The sequence below is a fragment of the Taudactylus pleione genome, unplaced genomic scaffold (genome assembly GCF_031769625.1).
Source record: "Taudactylus pleione unplaced genomic scaffold, aTauple2 ptg000089l, whole genome shotgun sequence".
In the NCBI taxonomy this organism is placed as follows: Eukaryota; Metazoa; Chordata; class Amphibia; order Anura; family Myobatrachidae; genus Taudactylus; species Taudactylus pleione.
Genome location: NW_028284491.1, coordinates 8,941,740 through 8,967,438, shown reverse-complemented (window position 1 = coordinate 8,967,438; position 25,699 = coordinate 8,941,740). Strand labels below are relative to the sequence as shown.

Genomic DNA, 25,699 nt, shown 5'->3' with positions numbered 1-25,699 from the left:
GTATTAAAAAGTTATAAGATCACGGATAATCATATAAATAAATGTTATAAAAAAAATAAAAAGTCTGTAGGAAATTAAGAATTCTGAGGTACGGTAACTATTTACAGAAGTAACAATCAGGACTGCAGTGGGAAAACCAGGACACGTGGAGTCCTAAACACAAGAGAGCTGTATACTGTAACACATAAAACAGAAGTTTTATAGTAGATGTGTTCCAGCTTCATAGTTGCAGCTCTATATATAGACCGAGAACCCTCCACCCATGGCTTATACAGAGGACCCATTGACACCCATTCTAGCTATAGAGAACATTCAGCCACCCTGCCTCATCCTGACTGACATTGGGGAATGTAAAACTCCCTAAGCTCATAGCATGGAACACAGACTGCACACAGTGCAAGGAGAATGCATTACAGTGCAATGGGTGGGAATGTAGCAATTTACTCTATAAATAGCTCCTCAGTTTTGGTATTTCCATATAGGTAATGAATAGGAATATCCATGGAGGGAATTGGGTTATTTACAGTAGGTTCTTACTATGGGAAAACTGCACATTATGGGTGGAGATAACACTCAGAGACCCGTATGGCAGAAGACAGTAGTTATATAGGACTCGGTCTCACCTTTCCTTCACATTTTTTGTGACTTGTAATCTTGCACACTGTAAAACAGTAAGAGATATTAGAAACATTAGATATAGTTAAAAGAATTTAAAAAAAATCACCAACAGATTCCTATAGTGTACATCTATGAGGCATTGCGCAGGGGAAGATAAACTAGGGAACACAAGCATCCGCATGGCAGGAAGACAGAATTTGCTATTAAACTACAATGAAAGAGGAACATGATAATCGTCGTACAGGAGCTACAGTACTGTATGTGTTACCCTGATAATTGTAGTAAAGCTACAGTACATACTTAGTGGCCACTTTATTAGGTATACCTGTTTGCATGCTCATTAATGCAAAGATCTAATCAGCCGATCATATGGTAGCAACTCAATACATAAAGGCATGCAGGTTGTTCAGAGCAATGCACAGGCTCACCAAAACTGGACAGTTAGAGTAGAAAGACATTGCCTGGTCTGGCAAAAAATTTTTCTTTGTGAAATGTAGATAAAAGGGTCTGACTTTGGCATTAATAACATGATTCCAAGGATCCATCTTGCCTTATGTCAATGATTTATTCTGTTTATGGTGGTGTAAATGTTTTCTTGCACACATTAGCCCAGGGGCTTAATTGGACACTGAGCTGGCCCCGCCCACTCTGCACGCGACATGACATTGTGCAAAGGGGGCGTTGCCGGAAGCTCCGGTAAGTACAGCGCTGACCGGGGGTGTCCTATAGTGTGCTGGGTTCCCATCTGGAGTGTCCACAGGATGCTCCGTGGGTTCTGCAGCAGCAATCCTGGCTTGTTTTATTGTTGTGCCACACTCTAAAATCACATATTTGACAAGGACTCTGAAATGTTCCTCTTTTGAAGCAACCAAGTCCCCATATCCATCTTCCCCTAATTGGTATATTGATAAGCTTCATTGACTTGACAAAATGTGTATTTGGCTTCTTCTAATATAATCCGACCTTACTTCACAAACTCTGAAAGAAAAGAAGTAGGAAATTCCTGGCAGTGCCCACAGTAATACCCAACTATGCCCTTGGAAAGCCCTTAATTAAGCTTCCAAGAATGTCTGATGATATCTGACAGCTCTAAATCTGCCCTCTTGCAGTATAATGGTTAGTAACAGGACCACCTGAATATTTTTGAAGCAATGTAATATAATGCGAAACTACTCACACCACTGAAACCAGAACATTCCTAAGGCAGCTAGGAAACTCCAGGAGTAAATCATACCCTTTTTTATCAGTATGAATTTGTTCTTAGATGTACAATCGTGTGTGTGAGTTTTCATGGTTTAAGATATGCGTTTTCCAACATTCTAAGGGGTATATTTACTAAAGTGCAGCTTTTTAGAAGTGGAGATGTTGCCTATAGCAACCAATCAGATCCTACTTAACATTTATCTAGCACCTTCTAGTGTAAGGGTGGGCAATAAGTGTCCCCTCAGCTGTTGTAGAGCTACACATTCCAGCATTCCACAGTTTTTCTATTTGGCCATGCAAAAACTTTTGCAAGTCATGCTGGGATTTGTAGTTCAACGACAGCTGGAGGGCCACTTATTGCCCACCCCTGTTCTAGAAGATAATAGCTAGAATCTGATTGGTTGCTATGAGCAACATCTCCACTTCTAAAAACTCTCACTTTAGTAAATGAATACCAATAAGTCTCAAATAAGTGATACTTTGGAGATAAACTGGTACGTGGCAGTCGCCAATGAGACTATATATATAACCCTTTCATCTTAAACAGTCTACATTAAAGTAATACACTGCAAATAAATATTAAGATAGCAAATGTCCCATGTTGAGTTTAAATGGCAATCTAAGCAGAAATAACAACTAATTAGTCAACCCAGATTTCCACAACCTCGTTCATTCAGAGTCCCAGCCTTAAACCTATTCTATTCTTAACGACAGAGTGTCATAATCACTAACGGCTGACAACCGATACGTCTGTGCAATGTACAATATCTAAAGCGGTACCTAGTATATGCACTCTGACATAGCATTGAGATGTGATAAGTTTTACAAACTACAATCTTAAATACCTATTTAACTGAATAGCATTTCCATACGCAGCACAAGTAATTTCCTCCTTAAAGTTCCTTTACTTTAATAAAGTGGGGCTTAAAATAAAAGGCAGTGTAAATGAATAACGCCCCACCTATGGAATATTTTCGATTCCAAAGAAAATTAAAATCATGGACATGTTGTGATGTCATGCAGTACCCAACCCAGTCCATAAGGTGTACTGGGAACCACAGGAACAATTGATTTTGGATGGGAAAAAACTGAAGCTGTCCCTTGGAGGAACTGCACTGCTCAATGGCATCATTAACATTAGACGTACTACACAATTATCACCTGTTGTTGAAGAATAGACAGTCTTCCTGGCCTCATACATTCAAAGCCAAGTAATAAAACTTCCAATAGCAAGGCGTCGCTGCCTAATGTGGTTTCATGGGAATGCTGGACGCTCCTAATTTGTGGTTTACAGGAAAAGCCGGCTCCAACGTATGCATGACTCACTGCTCTAGGCGACACTGTGACATGAATGCGGCATGATCTCCCTGCTCCTGTTACTGGACACTCAAGCTTTACATTAACAAAAGGGCTCAACTGATTATGACAGTCCTAAAAATGAATATCTGTTCCACCAACAAGCTGTGGTGTAGATGGTCTTTCCAGTTAGTGGGAAGGGGATATATGTGCAGAATGTTAGAGTGAAATCCCATAAAAATATTTGAGATATTTAGACTTGTGAAATAGAAAAAGCCCATCATATATTTTTCTAGTGATGTCACAAACTTGTAGGTGTTTGTACTCTATGGACCTAAATCAGAGATGGACGGAATAGCAGAGCCGTACACAAGTGACTCTGCAATTCCGTCCATCTAAAATGCTAATGCAGCAGGTGGTGTCTGTAGGAAACATACACCTCCTTACTACATCTGCGATTCCAGCTCTGCAACCAAGGTTGCAGTCTTGGTTCACCATCGCAACCATCTGTTGCACCTTTGGCCAGGCTGCGTAAGCTGAAGCTTAGCGCAACCTGGCCGGGTCCTGGTCACTTGCAAGGCCAGAAAATCTTTGTCCACCGAAACAGACCCTGGCCTTGTCCCTCCCGGATAACGGGGGCAACACTCCATTTTCCAGAAACGTGGCAAGCCACGCCCCCAATCTGCTTCCCAAACGCCACAGCATGTCAATCATGCTGCAGCTTGGGGGGTGGGGGTCTGCAAGTGAGATTGCAGGACCCCTAAACATTAGAGATGTGGGCTAATCATCGGGTTACCATCAGACCCTATGTCTGTACTGAGATCAGAAGTACTAAACAAGACTGAAAGGTGCCCATCATGAACAGATTGAACTACGTGGATTCAGTGCCAAAGGGATATCAAGGAGCGAAATCAGAGACCACACACAATGAGACGGGTCACCCTCCGAGCACATCTCCATCCAGTTCTAACTTATATCTGGAAGCTATTCATTAATCATTTTGTGCACCCGTGTTTAGGTTGCCTACAGTATATAATGTGTTTAATCCGGTTTTGTCAATGAAACTGCTGAGCAATCAGATCAGTGACCAACTTAAACACACATAGTACAAAAAAAAGTCTGCGGCTTAACAGTTATTTCTTACATCGATAATTTGTATATGAAGAACCCTTCACAGGACCATTTTTATATCTGTATCAGATATGACAGAACCCACCCTATTCAGTATTTACTCATCAATTTTCTATGGGACTGTGTGCAATTGCTATTCGGCTCAATCTGTAACAATTACATGTGTATTAAGATTTATTTTTGATTATTTATTTATTAACAGTTATTTATATAAAGTACACATATTCCGCAATATTTGGACATTCACATCAGTCCGTGCCCCAGTGGATCTTATACTTTAAATTCTCTATCACATGTACACACACATATACACTAGGGTTATTTTTTTGTCAGAATCTAATTATCCTGCCAGTATGTTTTTTTGGATTGGAGAGAATATAGAGAACATGGAGAGTACATACAAATTCCCCACAGGGAGTCATGGGATTGAACTCAAGACCTCAGTGCTGTGTGGTAGCAAGCTAAGCCTGTGCTACTTGTTCAACATTCAGTAGTATGTTGATTACTATTTAAAAAAATCTCATAATAATGAATTAAAGTCACAAATTAAACTTGAATGGCTGATTATCAATAAACACATGAAACACAGGTGCAGTGTATGAGTACCAGTGCTAATTACTGTACGTTGAAACCTTGACGAAAAATGTTGAATGTTAAATGCATTTTGCTGCAAAGAGTTAAACTTGACGACTGAGTAGAGTAATGCAAATCCCCAGAGACAATAGATTACAACGAGCTTCATTCACTGTACATTGAGTTCCAAGTGAAAATATAAATAAAAACAGGTGGTGCAATATATTGTTTTTGTAGCTTGAAACCCAGCATTGAATAAATATTCTGACCCCGAGTGACCACATGTCAGACATATCCTTGTTTTATAGACTTGCAACACATTTCTTGGCTACAAACAGCACGGGTATGAATTCATATACAAAACCAAATGTGGTGAGAACATGCATAAACACAGATTTGTACATACTACCCCACTAATGGCATAGTGCATCAGATGCAGAGGGAAATTACATGTACCCATATTTTCCATATTCTTACAGGAAAACATTAAGTAGCCATGCAGCTAAAAGTGTATAGTCTCTAAACGGTAAAGAAGATATAAAATAATACAGTTATGGTCCCATTAATCAATGAATGTTAATAGCAATGGTATATTTTGCTTAGTATCTCTGTGATACTAACTAATATGCCCCTTTACTTACATTACATTTTACTTACCCCTCTGGCGAGGTCCAGCGATGTCTCCCTTGTCGGCGGCATCCTCCGCTCAACTGCTGGCAGCCTAACGCTGCCAGCAATGGGCTCCTGTGTCATGCGCAATGGCTAGTCTGTGTATTCGCATGACAGATTCACCCAGCAGGGACCCAGGAGTGCCTGGAAGGATTCGCTGAAGCCGGAAAGCATAGATGGCATAAGAGATACAGTGACAAACAGCGGTAATCTTAGATTACTGCGGTTTGTTAAATATTGAAAGCATAACATAATTATCTGTCATTGATAATTAGGCTTTACAATGAAAAGCAGACTGGAAACCTGTGGGCTCACCAGCTTTTGTCGAACTACCAGTACCAGCCTGCCCTGATAGCTACCCGCAACAGCAGAAGAGCCACAAGTTGCTGAAGTCTGATGTAGCTAGGGTAACTAGGGTTACCAAACATTCCCTGTATCAGGAGTCGACACGAAGTACAGCTGTGCAGACCCCATGCCGGTCACCACTATTGTGTAGGTGGGGGTGTCTGGAGGAGCCCTAGCGCTTTTCAGTGGGGATCTGGTTACTTATGGGATGACAAGGGGACTGGTTTTTGCACATCCTTGCACCAGTGTCCAATGACAATGCTGGCTTTCATTATGACAGGAATACCCCATGCTCATGGTTTCCCTGATGCAGTGGAAATTAGCCCAGGCTGTCTAGCACTGCTGGGGCCAGATGCAGACTTTGGAAGGAGGACATGCTGCTTTTTAATTCAACTATTTATTAATAGCGCTTTAAGAGAGGCGATCATGGGGCGGATGGGGTGGGGGTTAATATTTATTTTTTTGACATATTGGGAATTAGTTCACCACCCCTGATTTGCCAGACAGTGGCTGAGTTTCAGAGTAGGTCAAATTGAGGGGATTGAGCATACACAACTATGAGCACCTACATCTGATTCCGAGTCATACGCACTTCATTCATATCTCCACTTGCAGCAGACTGTGTGTAACTGGGTGGGAATGGGTAGTTCGCACTCAGGCTAAGTGTTCCCAGCACGTGTCATGGCCGTGTAGGTGTAATTGCAAGCTATGCAGTATTAAGCATAGGTACAGATCCATCTGATTCGGAATGGGTCTCCTGCACCACGTATGGGACTGGTGCAAGCACGCGCTTATAGTGAGATTGTGATGCTAATATCATGAGCGGATGGATAGGGGAAACACTGCTTATGGTGAAGATCTGTATTCATTTCAGTGCACACAATGCGGCAGCACTTGGAGGCAATTCTGAACCAGCCCTGTGATGTCGTGGGTGCTCACTAACATTCTTATGTCATGCAATAGCACATTGCTCCCTAATATACTGCTTTGTTATCCCAGAACGTGTCCGTAACATTGAGAGCATAGAAATACTGTAGTTATCACTGCTCACCTCTGCAGACGCTGCCTTGGGACAGGACAGGCTCACTACAAGCCGCGCACAGCCTCTTCTTCCTCAGCACTTTCTCATGGAAAACGTGACGCTCACCCCCCGTGGGCTGCAGAGGAAACAATATAGAGATTAAATGGAGACCACAAGTCAGTGGGAGACTAAAGTAATGTACTCCCTGGAATCTAAACAGTGCTGAAATTACCAGTTTACAAAATGTACATAACCAGAAAAAAAAAAACTTAAAAATAGTAATCTCATTCATAACAAAGAAAACAACAGATGGTCTCATAGCAGAATCTATGTAAACAAAAATATATGACCTGTTGGCATATTTTAAAAAAATTATATAATATAAAGGGTATGAAAAAGGAAACCTAAAGATGCCTACGCATTAGACGATATTTTGCATGATTTGGCAGATATCGACGCATCGGAACGACAAATCGTTCAGTGTACATTAAGGATAACAATCCCGAAGCGCAATCTCATTAACGATTAGCAGCATATAATTCAGTGTTTAGGAACGAACTATATGTGGTTCCGACACGAACGAGGGCAAAGTCATTTGACAGGCATTTCCCTAATGACACAAATGCATGCATAGATCAGTGAGCATAGATCAGTGAGATCCGAGCATGCATCTGTATAAACAAAAATGCTTGTCAAGTGTACAACCAGCCCCAGACTTTTCAGAGCCATACCTGATTGACAAACTACAGGGGACAACCAGCACTGGGCTCAGCAAGCCGGTACTGGTTTTGGAAATACAGGGGACAAAATGAGTAGTCCCCTGTATTTTCCATAACCAGCACCGGGCTCTTTCTAGCGGTGATGTAATGCCACAGTCAGGGGAACCCTTTCACCAAGTCCTACGGCCACTGCTAGTCAGCCCAGGCTGGGGATCCCTGGAGAGGTGGGGACCCCCCCCCCAAGAAAGGGACCTCCCTCTCCAGGACACCCCAGACCTGGGCTGATAGCCTGAGGCTATCGCCAGCACACCTGGGCAGTGGGTGTCGGGTTGATAGTGTAAACGTGTGTGTGAAAATAGATGAGGTTACATTGTCTTTTGCAGTAGAACTACAGGTCCCAGCAAGCCTCCCCGGCATGCTGGTACTTGGAGAACCACAAGTACCAGCATGCGGGGCATTACTGGTAAAAGGGGTTCCCCTGGCTATGGCATTACACCCCTACTAGAAAGAGTCCGGTGCTATTTATGGAAAATACAGGGGAAACCTACTCATTTTGTCACCTACATTTTCAAAAGCAGGACCGGCTCACTGAACCCAGTGCTCATTGTGCTAAATACAGGGGACCCCTACGTCTTTTCTCCCCTGCATTTTGACAACCAGGACTGACTCTGAAAAGTCCGGGGTTTGGTTGTACTTTAGGGTGGGTGGGGGCACGTTGTTGTTTTTTTAAAGTTTTATTTATACATGACAAGCATTTTTATTTTTTATTTTTAACACAGATGATCTGTACATGCATCTGTGTCTCATAGTACAGCCCATAATTTAAATTTGGGCACACATTTTTAAGATGGTCGTGAGGTGTTTTGGTTAGCAAACGATATATCGTGCACGATCTAATGATTTGGAAATCATTAACGATGCACGATATATCGTTAGATCTTTGTCAGGTTGTACAGTTTTATGCACCATATCGTATGTCCCGGAGTGCCGGGGAGCTGCCGAGGAGTTCAAGGGAAATCACTGATGACATTGCATCATTTGTGAGTCGTCTAGTGTGTAGGCACCACACGTCTCATGCATGAAGAGAATGGACAGCTGGCAGTCTGTGGTATGTGAAAGAGGGTTGTGATGGGCGAGCAGAGTAACACACTAAGGGGGCAATTGAATTAAATGCCAGGACCATAATGTGATGCTGGGAGGGCACGGGAATGCTGGTAATGGTGGCTCATCCCAGACACAGAACTCATTTTACCTCACACCCACATACGGGTTCACAATAAAAGAGCACTGTTGCTCTGCCATAGTTATCATTGATGTGCGCTGCAGCCACCGGATAATTGAATTGCCCTGAAGAATACAACAGAAATGTATGACCAAAAATGTAATCTCAAGACAATCATGTCTCTCCAGTGACTAACTGACTACTAATATTATGATCTACAATCTAGTGAAACAGTATATTAAAGTATTACATGCTACTATATTATAATACACAAATATGCTAATACCTGTATATGTAAAACAATTAATAACTGCACAAATGATGAGCTCTGATGTCATCATTCCAGTATTCATACAGTAAGTAAAACATTTAGGTCAGGGTATAATGCTATTATAAAATGTACTATAAATGAGTTTAGATATTAGAAGTCACCTCATGTGTCCATGACAAGTATAAGATAAGACTAATTGGAGCTTTGTATCTTTATAATGGTGAGGAAACTGATCTGTGACGGATGGACACAGAGTTACCGCAGCTGTAATCTATTTCCCGAAAAGCTGTCATCGCAAAAATGACAGCTTTTCGGAATAGACCGTTATGGAGAGGAGGAATGATGAATTCCTCCGGTAATTAGGTACAACTCCCAGGGCCGGCTCTAGGGGTCTGAGCACCCTGTGCCGGCCCATCACGATGTGCCCTGTAATCGCGAGCGACGAAGCCGTGTGTGACCAAAATGGTAGCGTGGCCTCAATACCATAGGCCACGCCCCCTAAGTGACGTTATTAGAAAACGTCAGGCTGGGGGTAAAGCCCAGCCATCCATCACTCGCTGGGCTTACCCCATCCCTCTCCAGTCAGTGAATGGATGCGTGCGCTGCATCCATTCACACTCTGGGGATCCAGCACCGCTGCGGTGGTGGGGGACCCCAACCTCCCAGATTTGACCACCCCCGGGCCACTCTATGGGTGCGCCCTCTATGGGTGGCGTCCCTGTGCAACCGCACTGGTCGAACACACAACTCCGCGCAAGTTCTAAACCGAATTACCCCCATGGATATTTTAGTGTTGATGAATAGGTCCCTCTATCACCACCTGAAAACATTTCAGCAACAGTCAGAAACCGGTGCAGTTTGCAAAGGCCTAATAACTAAACAATGTTAAAAAGCAAATGACAGGAACAGATACTGTATGTACTGTATGTATAAATACTTGATGGGACAAGTTAATGTTGCTCTTCTGCACTCTTGAATCAGTATATGTACAACCATCTTGTAACAGTCACAAATGTATGGAAATATTTCTGCACCATGACCAGGATTTCTGCAATTCTATACAACTGGCTTCTGACCTGAAGCGCAACAAATTACAATTCCTCTTGCAAATAACTGTGGTTAAATAGATATAAATACTAAACATAATTCTATCTTGTGCTCATTTAAAGTCAACTTGTCAATGCCCAATTATAATGACATTTAAATATTTAATATTTAAAGAAAATAATGCGTGTTAAAAAGCACAATTTGTGATTCCCTTTTCTTTTCTCCACACAAAACTACAACAGTCATGTATAAACTGCTAGAACTCCTGATGAACCTCCTCCGTCTCCTTACAGTGCCACAAACGTCACTGAGAAGGTGATGCTAACAAATTATAGAGAAAAATAAAGAGCAAAAAAGTAACCACCACAGAAGGGGCCAGCATGAGATTACAATGTTCCTGTGTTTGCCCCTGATGTCGTCTGGGAATTTTATTTCCTTTTATTCCCTTTCCCTGTGTCTGCATGGGCGCAGAGAGGGGGGGGAGCGGGTACAGTTTACTTGGGCCCGGGCTTGCTAGAGGGGCCCGGCGGGGCCCGGGTTCGGCGTCGCCCCCCCCTCCCTCACAGCAGCTCAGCACACAGCTTGTGCTGGGTTGCTGTGTGAGACTGCTCGCGGCTGCTGCAGCATCTGGAGCAGTTTCCTATGGCTGTGGGGGGGAGCGATCACACTGATCGCGACCCCCCTGCTTAGCGCCGGTCTGGGGGGCTTGCAGCGCCGGGCATTAAGCCATGCCCCCTTCATTACCCGGGCCCGGCCAGGCTCTCAACGGCCCTGTGTGTCTTTCACTACGGAACACAACTGCGAATGCAATAGCGATTACGCACGTAGCTCAACTGCGATAGTATGAATTGTGCTTGCAATGCGGCTGCTGCACTACATAAGGACGCCCACTTTACCTTACACACATTCGTAATGTTTAGCAAGACTGCGAAATTATCAGTACAATTGTGTACCATCGCAGCCTCACGCACGCTTGCACAAGCCCTGACACTATTCAGAAATTGCTAACTTCCACGCATGCTATCAGGCCTCAGGCTGCATAGGGTATCGCAGTTTATAAATTATGCACGCCCCTGCAACGGCGTTCAAACACTTGCGCACCTGTGTTCGGCCGACCTCCCCCCCGTTACCACCCACAAACGGCACTTCCAGTCAATCACTTTGCGATTGGTCTGTGTAGTCACTGTGATCGCAGTACCGAACGCAATGGCTAACTTGTACACTGTGTACGCATGAGCAGTACGCAACAATTGGCCGATTGCGTGCGTATTAGCAACTGCATTCCTTGCTGAATCAGGCCCTCAGTCTGTCTTTCTCCCCATGTTTCTCTTCCACTTACCTGTACGTTCAGTCCTCCTCTGTGGGACGCTGTCTTCAGAGGCCGTGCTGCTTCCACACAGTCACGAACAGAGCAGCATCGGCCAGGTAGGTGCACATTTGTCCGAACATGCACCACATATGCAAGTCTGGTACAAGACCAGTGACATTGGCAGGTGCGCACACCATGCATGTAAATGCTTGACGTACAGCGTGCACCAAAGCAATGATAGTTTTGAAACCAACGGTCATCTATATATTATACACACATCATGAGTACTCACACTGAGTAACCACTTTATTAACTACACCTGTCTAGCATTGATAGGAGCAAATTTCGCCTCCAATGCTGTACATCTCAAATTCCTTGAGTCATGTAATTAGAAAAGTGCAAATATTACGTTCCACTACATCCCAAAGGAGATCTCTATTGGAGACTGGAGACCAATGGAGTACACGTTTGTGGAACCAGCATGAGATAACATGTGCTTTGTGACAAGGGGCATTATCAAGCTGAAACTAGCCATTAGAAGATCAGTAGACTGTGGCCATAAAACATTGCTTAATTGGTATTAATGGTCCTAATGTGTGCCAAGAAAACATTGCCCATACCGTTACATGGCCACCATGACAGTTTGACAGAAGGCAGAATGGATTCATGTTTATACAAACTTTGTGTTGTAAATTCTGAATGTTACAGCACAAGTTGAAATGTATCAAACCAGTTGGTGTTTTTCAAATCTTCAACTGTGCAATTTTGGTCAGCCTATGCCAAAATTGCCTCAATTTCCTCTTCTTAGTGTTCAGGAGTGGAAACTGGTGTGTTATATAGCTGTGGTAGGCCATCCCCATCAAGATTCCAAGTAAAGTGTATTCAGAGAAGGTCTTCTGCATGCCACATTAAGTGAGTTGCTATAACTTTGAGCTAGTCTGATCAATCTCAACTGACGTAATTAAAAATAAGAGTTATGGTATAACATACCTTTGTTAACTCTTTTTCTTCGAGGTCCATGGGGTCCACAGCCATTACGTTGGGGTATGAATCCCGGTCACCAAACAGTTAATACAAACGAGCTCTCTGCTCCCAGGATGCACCGGATTTCCTCCTCATATACCCCACCTCCTGCCTCAGGTAGCCAGTTAGTTACCAAGCTCAAGCCGGCAAAGACAACCAAAGGGTAAGAAAGAAAAGACCCATACTTACGAGTCCAGACTCTCAAGAGAAGAAACTACGGAAAACCTCCCCCAGAACTACAGGTGCGTCTAGGTGGTTGTCCCGTGGACCCCATGGACCTCGAAGAAAAAGAGTTATCAAAGGTATGTTATACCATAACTCTTATTTTCTTCTTCGGGGTCCATGGGGTCCACAGCCATTACGTTGGGGATATCCCAAAGCACTAACCCTACGGGCGGGGACGCTCCTGACTCTCGGAAGAGAGGAGAATCCTACGCCCGAAGGAGGCATCCTGAGAGGCAAAAGTGTCAAAGACATAAAATTTGACAAAGGTATGGATGGAAGACCATGTGGCTGCTTTACATAATTGCTCAGCAGAAGCACCCGGCGGGCCGCCCATGATGGACCTACCGCCCTAGTAGAATGTGCCGTCACTGAGTCCGGCACACGCATGCCAGCCTGTGTATAAGCCAATGAAATTGCCATGCGAATCCACCTGGCCAGTGTCTGTTTACTGGCTGGCCAGCCACGCTTATGACAACCATAAAGCACAAAAAGTGAATCGGACTTCCTCCATTTGCTCGTGCGTTTAACATAAATTCTCAACGCACGGACCACATCCAGGGAAGCCTCACCTTGTGAGAGACTTGTGCCCTGAAATGCTGGAACTACTATTTCTTCATTAATATGAAATTTAGACACCACTTTCGGAAGATAACCCTCCCTAGTACGTAGTACTGCTCTATCCTGATGAAATATCAAGAACGGCTCCCGGAAGGAAAGCACAGCTAAATCCGACACTCTACGTGCAGATGCCATAGCAAGGAGGAATACCATCTTTGCTGTTAGCCACTTGATGTCTATTGAATTTAAAGGCTCGGAGGAGGAGGAGCCTGTAAAACCTTCAGAACTAGAGTCAAGTCCCACGGAACAACCGGAGACACGAAGGGAGGCTGAATCCTCAACACCCCCTGAAAAAAGGTCTTTATATCCGGTCTCAGAGCAATTTTATGTTGGAACCAGACTGAAAGAGCTGACACCTGTACCCTTAAAGAGGCCAGGCATAGCCCTTTTTCCAGACCGCTGTGAAGAAAATCCAGCACTCTGGATATCAGGAATTTATGTGGATCATACCCTTTCAGTTCACACCACTGAAAGAAAGTATGCCAAACCCTATAATATATATGGGCTGAGGATGGTTTCCGTGCCTTCAGCATCGTCCGTATAACAGACTCGGAAAACCCCTTTTCCCTCAAGACGGAGGCCTCAAGAGCCATGCCGTCAAAGATAGCCGATGAAGATCCGGGTACCAGCAGGGACCCTGTAGCAACAGATCCGGTCTCAATGGCAGAGGCCATGGACTGTCTATGGAGAGAGACCGTAGATCTGTGAAAAAGTGCCGTCTCGGCCACGCTGGAGCTATTAATATGACGGTGCTGCCTTCTGGTTTGATCCTTCTGACCACTCTGGGCAGAAGAGCAAACGGGGGAAACAGATATACCAGCTTGTAACGCCACTTTACTGTCAGTGCGTCTACAAACTCGGCTCTCGGATCTCTTGTCCAGGATCCGTACCTGGGAACCTTGTTGTTCCTTCTTGATGCCATCAGATCTATTTCTGGTAGACCCCACATGTCCACAAGGTTCCGAAAAACCTGTGGATGTAGGGCCCATTCCCCTGCATTTATCTCTTGCCGACTGAGAAAATTGGCCTCCCAATTCAGGATTCCTGGAATGAACATGGCAGATATCGTGGGCAGATGAGTCTCTGCCCATACCAGGATTCTTGATACCTCTGCCAAGGCGGCCCGACTCCTGTTGCCCCCTTGATGATTTAAGTAGGCGAACGCGGTGCGATTGTCCGACTGTATCTGCACCGACCTGCCCTTTAAGATTTCCTGAGCCTGCACTAAAGCTTTGAATATAGCTCTTAGTTCCAGGATATTTATCGGTAGCTGGCTTTCCGTCACTGACCACTTTCCTTGGAAAGTGTGTGACCCCATCATCGCCCCCCAACCTTGAAGACTGGCGTCGGTTTTGACTAATGTCCAATCCGACACCCAAAAGGGGTGACCCTGCCTGAGATGCTTTGTCTGCAGCCAGGTCAGGGACAACCGTACCTCTGGAGATATGCAGCAGCAGGGACCTGATCGTGCGATGATCCTTGTTCCAGTGAGACAGAATGAATTGCTGCAGTGGTCTGGAGTGGAATTGAGCATATTCCACCATCCTGAAGGTGGCCACCATCGACCCCAGGACATGCATGGCTACTAGAATGGATATTTGCCTGTTGCGAAGCAACCTGCGTATTCATGATTGTAGAGCAAGGATCTTCTCAGATATATTCTCTGCACCACGGAGTCCAATCTCGCTCCCAAATGACACATCTGTTGTACCGGACAGGGTGACGACTTTTGCCAGTTCATGATCCAGCCGTGACTGTACAGACATGATACTGTCAGCCTCAAATGATCCTGTAACTGCTGTGGGGACTGCCCCAGCAACAGGAGGTCGTCCAAGTAAGGCAAAATCCTGACGCCTTGGCGCCTGAGGCATGCCATCATCACGGCTATCACCTTGGTGAATACCCGAGGGGCTGTGGACAGGCCAAACGGCAGGGCCTGGAACTGAAAATGTTCCTCCCCTACCGCAAAACGAAGAAATTTTTGATGAGCCTGTGTGATTGGGATGTGAAGGTAGGCATCTTGTATGTCTAGGGACACCATATAGTCCCCCTGTTCCATTACCAACACAATCGATCGCAATGTTTCCATCCTGAACCCGGAGGCTCGAACAAATTTGTATGACCCATTCGGTTTCAGAACCAAGAACAGATTGGAGTAAAACCCCTCCCGGAACTGGTTCTCTGGCACCGGAATCACTACTTCTGATGCTAGTAAGGCAAGAATAGCCTTCTGAAGGGCCAAAGCTCTTTCTGAACCCACCTGCGGGTTTACACAAAAGAACCTTTGAGGAGGAGTCCTCCAAAACGTCAGGGCGTACCCTCGGGAAACAACTCCCCGAACCCAGGCATCCTCCGTCGTGAGGTGCCAGGGCTCTGAGAACCGAAGCAGTCGGCCCCCTACCCTGGGATCCCCCAGGGAGAGGCCCATCCCATCAGGCCACTGGTTTGTCCTGGACCCTAGACCCTGGACGTTTGTTCTGCCAGGGCTTCCTGGGTCCTGCCTTTCTTGGTGGAAATCTCGCCGAGGGCTGACCTTTGGCCTTGCCCTGCGACCAAAACCCCCGAAAGGACGCCCTCCTCAATTTAGACAAGGTTGCTGATGGTAAACCTGCCGTCTTTGAGGCTGCCATGGAGGATACTATTTTGTCCAGTTCTGGACCAAAGAGCACACCTCCTGTGAATGGAAGGAATTCTAGGGCCTTTTTGGACCCGACATCTGCCCTCCAATCCTTCAACCAGAGGATCCTACGTGCCACCACGGACTCAGCTGAAACTTTAGAGGAAAGGATCCCTGCATCCAAGACGGCATCACCCAAATAAGAGGCCCCTTCTCTAATAAAGGAGATCATATCCAGTTGTTCCTTAGAGGCACCTGGTAAAGACTCCGTTAGAGTTTTGGCCCACTCCTCAATAGCTCTTGCTATCCAGGCAGTGGCCATAGCTGGGCGGGTGGCCGTTCCTGCCAGCGAAAAAATTGATTTGAGACAAGACTCCAGTCTCCTATCCGTGGTTTCCTTCAGCGAAACTGCTGGGATTAGCAAAGTGGTACGTTTAATCAGCCACATGCGCATCAACTGATGGTGGATTCTCCCACTTGGCACAGTCCTCTGCTGGAAAAGGATATAGAAGCGCCATTCTTTTAGAAGAATGGCTTATCTTATCCGGACGGACACAGGCTTCCTCCATAAGTTCTGATAAATGTTCAGATTTTGGGAATTCTGCCTTAACCACTTTTTGGCGCTTGAACAATGGGGCTTTCCTAAGCGGAAGATCCCCTTCCTCGATATTTAACACCGATTTTACAGCCCTTATCATAAAAGGGACATCGGCTACTGGGAAATGATCATCACCCTCCTCGGAGCTAGACTCCTGCGAAAAGTCCTGTGCCTGTTCCTCCTCGGAGGAGGCACTCGAGTACTCACCCATGTAAGGCGGTACATGGCGCCTAGATTTAGGCTGCTTTGACTTGACAGCCTGAGGCTGAAAAACCCCCCAGAATGATGCCATAACCTTACCAGCACCAGGGTCCATCCAAGGCGGCCACATCATGGGCATAGAATGCATCTGCTGAGGCAAACTCCAAACCGGTGGTACTGGGGCAGCCAGCCGTTCCGCCACCTGAGCCATAACCTGAGAATATGATGCCCAAGGAGGCAAACAGGCAAACTTAATTGGTGTGGTGGCTGTCTGAAACAGCTCCCACAAAGCCCATTTTGTAGAAAGTCCTGTGGGGACAAACCTGCCTTGCAGGCTACACAGGATATCAGCAACGGAGCTCCCGCCACCTGACCCTCAGACTCCTTAGACATAACACTATGCCACTGGTTCTGAGTGTATATGTGATGCTTTCTACTCTCAACCAACACACCTGTAGCAAGGGAAGGGGAGAGACAGTGACAGTATACAGGAATTACAGTTCTTTTACAGAAGAAACAGCATCCATAAACAATCACATGTCATGCATAAATACTCTGCGAGCCATATGCATATAAGCTCTCACTACCATAATCACCCTCAGCTTAGGTAGGATAGAGCCCTGTAAAAACCTAGACCAGCAGCAGGCAAGGTATACAGGGAGACTGCCCAGCGTCCCTCTTGTAGGAGCAGCATTCAGAGAGCAACTGACATACACTCTGGCTGCCCTATATGGAGGCTGGGAGGAACAATCCACAATCAACTGTACCAGAGGACTGAACTAGCGCGTGGATTGGGGGAGGGGCCGCCGGGGAAGAGTACCTCCCCTATGCTGCTTGGACCTGCCCGGTAAACTGACCTGACCGCCGCCACAACCTCCGGCTGGTCAGGAACATCAAATCCCGGCGGTCTAGGCTAGGAGAACAAGCCGTATGCCTCCTGACTGCAGCGCGCCTCCGGCCAGTCTCACCGCCGGAGGCCGGACCGCCACGTGGTCCCGGCGTCAGCAGCCGCCTCGACCACCTGCTTCCCTACCATCCCCTTTATCCGGTTGCGGTCCAGGGCCAGAAAGCCCATGCCGAAACCCCTGCCAAGGACCTGCCGAGGCTAGCGGTGCGGCGCCGGAGGAGGTAGCTGCAGCGCGTGGCCGCTGCGCTTCCAATCAGGTGTGAGGCTGCTTCCGGGACAGCTCAGACCACCCGCTGAGATAGAGAGTAAAACTCTTTTTTTTTTTTTTGTTACTCGTCTGCAGGACTGCTCCAGCAGTCCCACTGTCTATGTGGTGAATACACCAAACAAGAAGAACTGGCTACCTGAGGCAGGAGGTGGGGTATATGAGGAGGAAACCCGATACAAACGAGCTCTCTGCTCCCAGGATGCATTAACTGTTTGGTGACCGGGATTCATACCCCAACGTAATGGCTGTGGACCCCATGGACCCCGAAGAAGAAAAAGGCATTTTCACAAAGAGTGAACCTTCCCAAAAGTTGGTAATTTACTCTTGGACATACATACAAATACCCTCCTGGTCAGGGACTGTCACCATATATAGACCTTATATACACATTATAAAGAACACCCTACCTACAGATTACAAATTTGGACTCTTTTTCATAGATCAAGCAGGAGGACTTATAATTAATTACAAACAAACAGAACATGCAATATTTAGTAATTAATATATACTAGAGTACATCAGGAGTATCCTAGAGCGCACCACTCTCTGTTCTAATTATATTTTCACAAAGAGAACTGCCGCTGACTGGGTTTTTTTCTGTTTTGTGCACTATTTTCTGTAAGCTCTAAAGACACTAGTGAGTGAAAATTCCAAGGGATCAGTAATTTCTGAGGTTCTCAACCCATTTCGCCTGGCACCAACAATCATTTTACAGTCAAAGCCACTTAGATCACATTTCTCTTGAACATGTCTGCATAGCTGAAAGCATCATTGAGTTGCTGCCACATGATTGACAGATTAGATACTTGCATTAACTAGCAGGTGTACCCAAGAAAGTGGACACTTGAGTGTGTATATTTATATACACACCTTTAAATCCAAGATTTTTATACACATACACATACACATACACATACACACACACACACACACACACACACACACACAATACTGTGAAAGTTTTAGGCAGGTGTGGAAAAAATGCTGCAAAGTAAATATACTTTCAAAAATAGAAGTATTAATAGTTTACAAAATGCAAACTGAACGAAAGAGAAATCTAAATTAAATCAACATTTGGTGTGACCACACTTTGCCTTCAAAACAGTCTCAATTCTTCTACGTACACTTGTACAAAATCAGGTATTTTGTAGGATTATAGTCAGGTGTATAGTTAACCAGTCATACCAAACAGGTGATAATGATCATCATTTTCATATGTAGGTTGAATCACAATCATTAACTGAAACATAAATAGCGGTGTAGAAGGCTTAAAACTGGGTAAGGAAGAGTCAAAGTCTGCTACAAAGGTGAGCTTGTGGAAGACAGTTTCATGTCACAGGTCATACACCATGGCAAGACTGAGCACAGTAACAAGACACAAGGTAGTTATGCTGCATCAGCAAGGTCACTCCCAGGCAAAGATTTCAAAGGTGTTTCAAGCTCTTTTGAAATAGCACAAAGAAACAGGCAATGCTGAAGACCGTAGACGCAGTGGTTGGCCAAGGAAACTGACTGCATCAGATGAAAGACACATCATGCTTACTTCTCTTTGAAATCAGAAGCTGTCCAGCACTGCCATCATCTCAGAACTGGCAGAAACCAGTGGGACTCTACTGTTCGGAGAAGTCTGGCCAAAAGTGGTCTTCACAGAAGAATTGCAGCCAAAAAGCCATAACTTCCATGTGGAAACAAGGCCAAGCGACTCAACTATGCACGAAAATATAGGAACTGAGGTGCAGAAAAATGGCAGCAGGTGCTCTGGACTGATGAGTGAAAATTTTAAATATTTGGCTGTAACAGAAGGCAGTTTGTTCAAAGCGCTGGAGAGCGGTACAATAATGAGTGTCTGCAGGCAACAGTGAAGCATGGTGGAGGTTCCTTGCAAGTTTGGGGCAGCATTTCAGCAAATGGAGTTGGGGGATTTGGTCAGGTTTAATGGTGTCCGCAATGCTGAGAAATACAGGCAGGTACTTATCCATCATGCAATACCATCAGGGAGTCGTCTGATTAGCTCCAAATGTATTCTGCTGCAGGACAACGACCCCAAACATACAATGGACTGAATTCAATACAGCGCGATGTTGAATAGCAGCGGCAGGGAGCTCCCGCAGCTATTCAATTCAATGCACTGTTAGTGTTGTCGGGAATGGGTTATGTCTGAGAATGCCGGATAACGCAACTTAACCTGGGTGTTAAGGTGCGGTAACACATTCTCTGACTAAAGTGCTGGGCGCGTGATTGTTAGCGCCTTACTAAGCCGGCAAACAGCTGCGAGCCCGGCACTTTTGTCGGATTTCTCCTCGCCTTCTCCCCACTGAAGGTGTGCGAGAAGAAATCCTTTAGCAGCCCAAACAGCGCAGTGTATTGAATAGCTGCGGGAGCTCCCTCCTGTGGCTATTCAACATCACACTGAATTGAATTCAACCCATTAAGTACTATCTTCAGCGTAAAGAAGAACAAGGAGTCCTGGAAGTAATGATATGGCCCCACAGAGCCCTGATCTCAACATCATCGAGTCTGTCTGGGATTGCATGAAGAGACAGAAGGATTTGAGCAAGTCTACATTCACAGAAAATCTGTGCTTAGTTCTCAAACTCCCTGCCGAGTTCCCGCAAAAACTGTGTGCAAATGTACCTAGAAGAATTGATGCTGTGTTGAAAGCAAAGGGTGGTCACACCAAATATTGATTTGATTTAGATTTCTCTTCTGTTCATTCACTTTGCATATTATGTTAATTGGTAAAAATAAACTATTAACACTTCTATTTTTGAAAGCATTCTTACTTTGCAGCATTTATTCCACACCTGCCTAAAACATCATATATATACACACACACATGAATACATACATACACACACATACAAGCACACACCAAGCTTTAAATCTGAGATTTTAATGGTGACCAGTCTATTGCTGAGATTGCACCAACATACTTGGAAATATTACAGTGGAATGTGAGATAAACTGCTGTTTCAATTACATCTCAATGTAACAAGTGGAAAATTTGAACCTGAAATATCCTGTAGAAAACCCAAAGTAAATAGAGGAAATTCACATTATTTGTCTTTCGTCATACTCTCTTAAGAGGATGAAACTTTTGGATCATTTTTATACAGAATTTTATCTAAAAAAGAAAAAGAAAAACAACTCCAAACCTCTGAAATGTTTCCAGGGCTTCGCTTTTCAAGATCTGGTTACTTAAACCCTTATGAATATAGTTTATGAAATTTTGGTGGGGAAACACAGGCACATGAATACTATAAAAGTGCCAGGCATATTTTATTCTCTTAAACTGACCTCCTTTAACCTTACTGGTGATAACTCTTTCCATATGGCAGCCCATAACCAAGGAGAATAAAAGTAGCACCCTTTTTATTAAAAGTAACCTTAAAATTATTTAAGAATTCGTTATATAAAAAAAAAAATTCAAACAGTTCTATAGTATAATAGATGGTGTGCACACTAAGGGCATATACAGGTATACACTTCTATCTAATGTAAAATGAATGTGGCCCACTGAACAGCAAACTTTCAAAATGAAATCAACATCATTTATATAGGGGAAATTCAATTCGCTGCAAGGGAGAATTGCTATGGGCAACAGCACCACTTTTATTTTTTTTAAGCTTTAGTAAACATGTACCCCTCAGCATAATTAGATCTAGAAATTGAACCTCCACAAACTTAGTCTGGTGTTCAGACCAAATCCATTTCCAACACAGAACCAAATACAAAATAGCAATAATAAATTAAAGGGGGAAGAGAAGGACAAAGTGCTGACAAAAGCAGGGAGAGGATAAAATGGGATGCAGTCATTATGTCGACATTAACAATTTAGACAACCACAATGTTGACAGTTATTATGTGGACATAATTGAAATGTCGAAATGAAACATGTTCACAATGTTGACAAGTTAAAAGTCAACATTGTGCACAGATCGGAGGATAAAGTTAGGCTGCGGCTGTGGAGGGTAAGGGTTAGGCTATGGGAGGGATGGGTTAGGCGCAAGGGGGAGGGGAGGATTAGAGGTTAGTGATATTCACAACTGGAAGTCACCATCAGCTGACTACCAGACCCCGGGAAAGACACCACTGTAATTGCAGGACAGTCAATGCTAGGGAACCAGGAATGTTTTGCCGACATTCTAATCATGTCAACATTTCATCGGAGTTGACACAATGAATGTCAACGTGGTCATTATCGACATGCTGCATGTCGACACTATAATTGTCAACAAAATATACCAAACCTGATAAAATGACATGAGCAAGGCATGTTTTCAGATACAGGTTGAACAACGCACACAGCTGGCGTAATTGATAATTAACTAGCACAAAATACATCATGTTATTCTTCACTATAGCTTCAATCACACTGGCAGCGGAATTGTGAATATAACTAACTATATCCCTCACATCTAGATCATCTTCTGAACTTTCATGGTCATTCTTTTATAAACTCTACAAGTTTTTAATTGGATTTGATTCACTATTAGGCCTAATTTATATCTGAAGATTTGGATATATCTTAAAATAGTGTGGGTGGGATGCACTAGGCTGAAAAATACGGTCTAACCTCCTTTGCTATAGATGGTGTTGCCTAATAGATGCCTATGGGCTCTTATCAGAGTTTTCCCCTAGAGGGATCCAATGGGATCCGTCCTAGGATCCCACACAGCTCGAGCATGTGCAGAAGGGCTCCGGGGTCATAAACCCAGTAGTCCTCATACCACAAAGGACAGCTCTTATCGGGATATCTGTCCTCTGCTTAAATCTTCATACATACGGCGTTACTAAATCAGGGTATGCATGTGATCATTGGCTGGATGGATGACATCCAAAATACGATGATTGCTGCATCCTGCCCTGTATTTTGTACAACCCTAGGGGTAAATTTACCAAAGAATGGTTTTGCAGGGGTTTGCAAATCGATGGGGATCACCACAGATTTATGTCTGTTCCTGACTTAAAAACATAGCATTTACTTAAGGTTTGTTTGACCATCTAAAAAGAGCCCGTCATTGATCCACCATAGTTCTTTTAAACCCTTATCCCACTGCTATCCTGCTGCAAACCCGCGACTAATGCACAGAGGTTTTATAGCACTGCACGGAGCTTTGATGCTTCTATATGATTTAAAAATTAGCTGGCGTTCCCTAAACAAAAAATAAATAATGTGCAGGTCCCTCCTCATAGTTGCACCCAGTCCTTTTGCCAGTAGCACTCATTCCCCATCCATGTAGCTATGGGTGTGGGGTAATAGTGAGAAAAATAAACAGAATTCAATTAGTCTGTGGTGCACTACAGGCACAAGCATGGCTGGGTGTAAAAAAAAAATGGCTGCAGGGCAAGCTGGCAAATGTAGTGCACCAAGGCAGTGGTTTCACAAGGGGGGTGTGGGCCGCACTGGGTGACACCATCTGAGGGTGTGACACCAAAATAGCAGAGCTGCTCTGCTATTTTGGTGTCACCGAACAGCGATGATGGTTGCCCTGGGCGCCAAAGAGCCTAGTTACGCCACTGCTCCTAGCTGTCATGTTACAGGCTGTGTTTGAAAAATAACAGTTAGGAGCTGATTAATTAGTAATTTATCTCAACTATACATTTGCAGAATCATAATTGGCATTGTACAGTATATAGCCATATAGGCTGCAGTGTTTATTTTTCTTGGTTGGGGTGGGGTTATTGTATTCTGTTGTTGTATTATGTACTGTACCAACTGCAAGGCAGTGCAATTTTCTTTTGCTGCATCACATTACACACAAGAAAATTGTAATCTATACAGAACCTTCAAAATAAAAGTTCTTAATAAAAAAAAAAAAAAAAAAAAAAAAAAAAGATTTTTGTAAGGGAAATGGATCATATTATATGGACTCTGTTGAGCTGCAGGTTCTAAATAATGGGAAGTTACTATGTATTTGTCCATATAGTTTTTCCCTTTACATTATAGATATAGCCAGGGCTGCTATCAGATATTGTGGGGCCCGAGACTGCCATAATCGGCAGCCTCCCCCATCTTCCTTCCTTATATGGTGTTCTCAGCAATGGGGAACCTATGTAGAAAGAGATCCTCCCTGGGCAGATGATCACTTCAGCTGGTATTCAATATTCACGTAGATCACATGGTCCGAAAGACGTCTGTTTGCGTAGGACCAATGTCATTATCATTCAACCAGCTAATACAAAAGTAACAGAAGTGTTGGTACAGGGCTAAATATGAACTTCCCTGATCAAACGATTTTATATATTTAAACTGTATTTGATAATTTTTTTACAGTATAACATTTATATCAGTATTATGTTTTTTTTTAGAATTGGTGCCTTAATGAAGATTACTGTTCCCAAGCCTTTACCTTCTAATCCTGCCAGTTGTGAATAATCTCCAGTCACTTCCTCCAGTTTTCTTCAGTCTCATTACCCCGTGTCTCTCAGGCTAACTTCTCCTTGTGATCCTCCAGCCTCAACCCCCTGTGCCTCTCCAGCCTCACTCCTGTGCCTCTCCAGTTTTACCCCATGAGCCTTTCCAGCCTCACTTCCATGTGCCTCTCTCCATTTCCAGCTTCCTTCTGTCTTACTAGACCTCTTTAGTCTAACCAAGCCCCAGTGTGTATCTTCAGATCCAGCATGTCTCTCCAGACCACTTTTGTGTTTCTCCAGCCCCTCCCATGTCACCAGCTCCAGTGTCTCTCCAGCCACCTTTGGTCTCTCCTGTCCCCTTCTGTGTCTCCAACGCAGCTCCCCAGAGTCTCTCCAGCCCCCTCTGTCTCTATAGCCTCTGAGAGTCTCTCCTGACCCCTTTCGTCTCTGTAGCCTCAGTGTGTCTCTTCAGCCCCCTTCTGTCTCTCCAGCCCCTCTCTCTCTCTCCGCTCCAGGCCACAGTCAGTCACTCACTTACAATATTCTGTCTTCCGGCTACTCTACTCCATGGCTCCTGTAAGTGGTGCGGCATGACGTAATGATGTCACGCGCTGCGCCACAATATAGAAAAAAACCTTTATTGCACTGCTTGCCAGAAGGAAGGCACCAAGTGACATGGCTCCCAGGACCCTGTACATGCCCCTGTCACCAGGCATGTGAATTGACCCGGCACAGGGGGAGACAAGGGCTTTGGCATGCCACTGAGAAGACATGGGGCCCGGTCCAGTGGGAAGGAACTGTCCTAAGCTTCCAGCGGACCAATCCGCCCTGGTGTTAGTAGCAAATGAAGAGCCCCTTTCTCCGCCAGGCCCAGGACTTCAGATGCAACCCTGGATATAGCTTCTGAAAGAAGCCACTTGCAATACATACCATGCTTGATAGTGAGTGACAAATAATATATGTATTGCTGTGTCAGTAGCCAAATACAGTTGTGACACACGCTAAAAGGGGTGAATCAGAACAACATGGCTGTATTTCATGTAGTGATGGAGGGAAGTGTACACGAGACTGTAGCAAGTCACCTGGTAATGATGCACGCCCACAGAGGTGGCACTGCTGATGGAGGTTGGTAGAACGGTGGAAGGTACGTACACACTTCACTCACACTCTAATATGGCCCAGTAAAATCGGATGAATATTAACCAGCACATAACATGCGTTGCTTCGATTCTGCCATTTTTCATGATATTTAAATGTGGATTGCTGTAACATAAATTAATAAAAATAATACAGGTCCCCCATCTTTGAATGGTGAGTAAGCGGTGTGACCGGGAAGACCAATCACAAGCTCAATCTCTTCACTGTGTCTTGTGATTGGCCAATACCAGGAGGGAATGGGTGTGAGCAGGGGGACCAGAGTTGTGAGTGGGCATTCCCAGAGATTTAGGCCCTCATTCAGAG

General features: G+C 44.5%; 1 protein-coding gene across 1 annotated transcript in view; it reads right to left on the bottom strand.

Annotated features, from left to right (window-relative positions):
- Positions 1–25,699, bottom strand: part of TNS2 (tensin 2) — a 136,459-nt gene that overhangs the window by 63,580 nt on the left and 47,180 nt on the right. Inside the window, exons 2-3 of the mRNA XM_088469152.1 lie at positions 6,887–6,992; positions 624–661 (exon numbers count right to left, since the gene is read on the bottom strand). Of these exons, the coding sequence (XP_088325278.1) occupies positions 624–661; positions 6,887–6,992 (144 nt within the window). The remainder of the gene's footprint in view (positions 1–623; positions 662–6,886; positions 6,993–25,699) is intronic.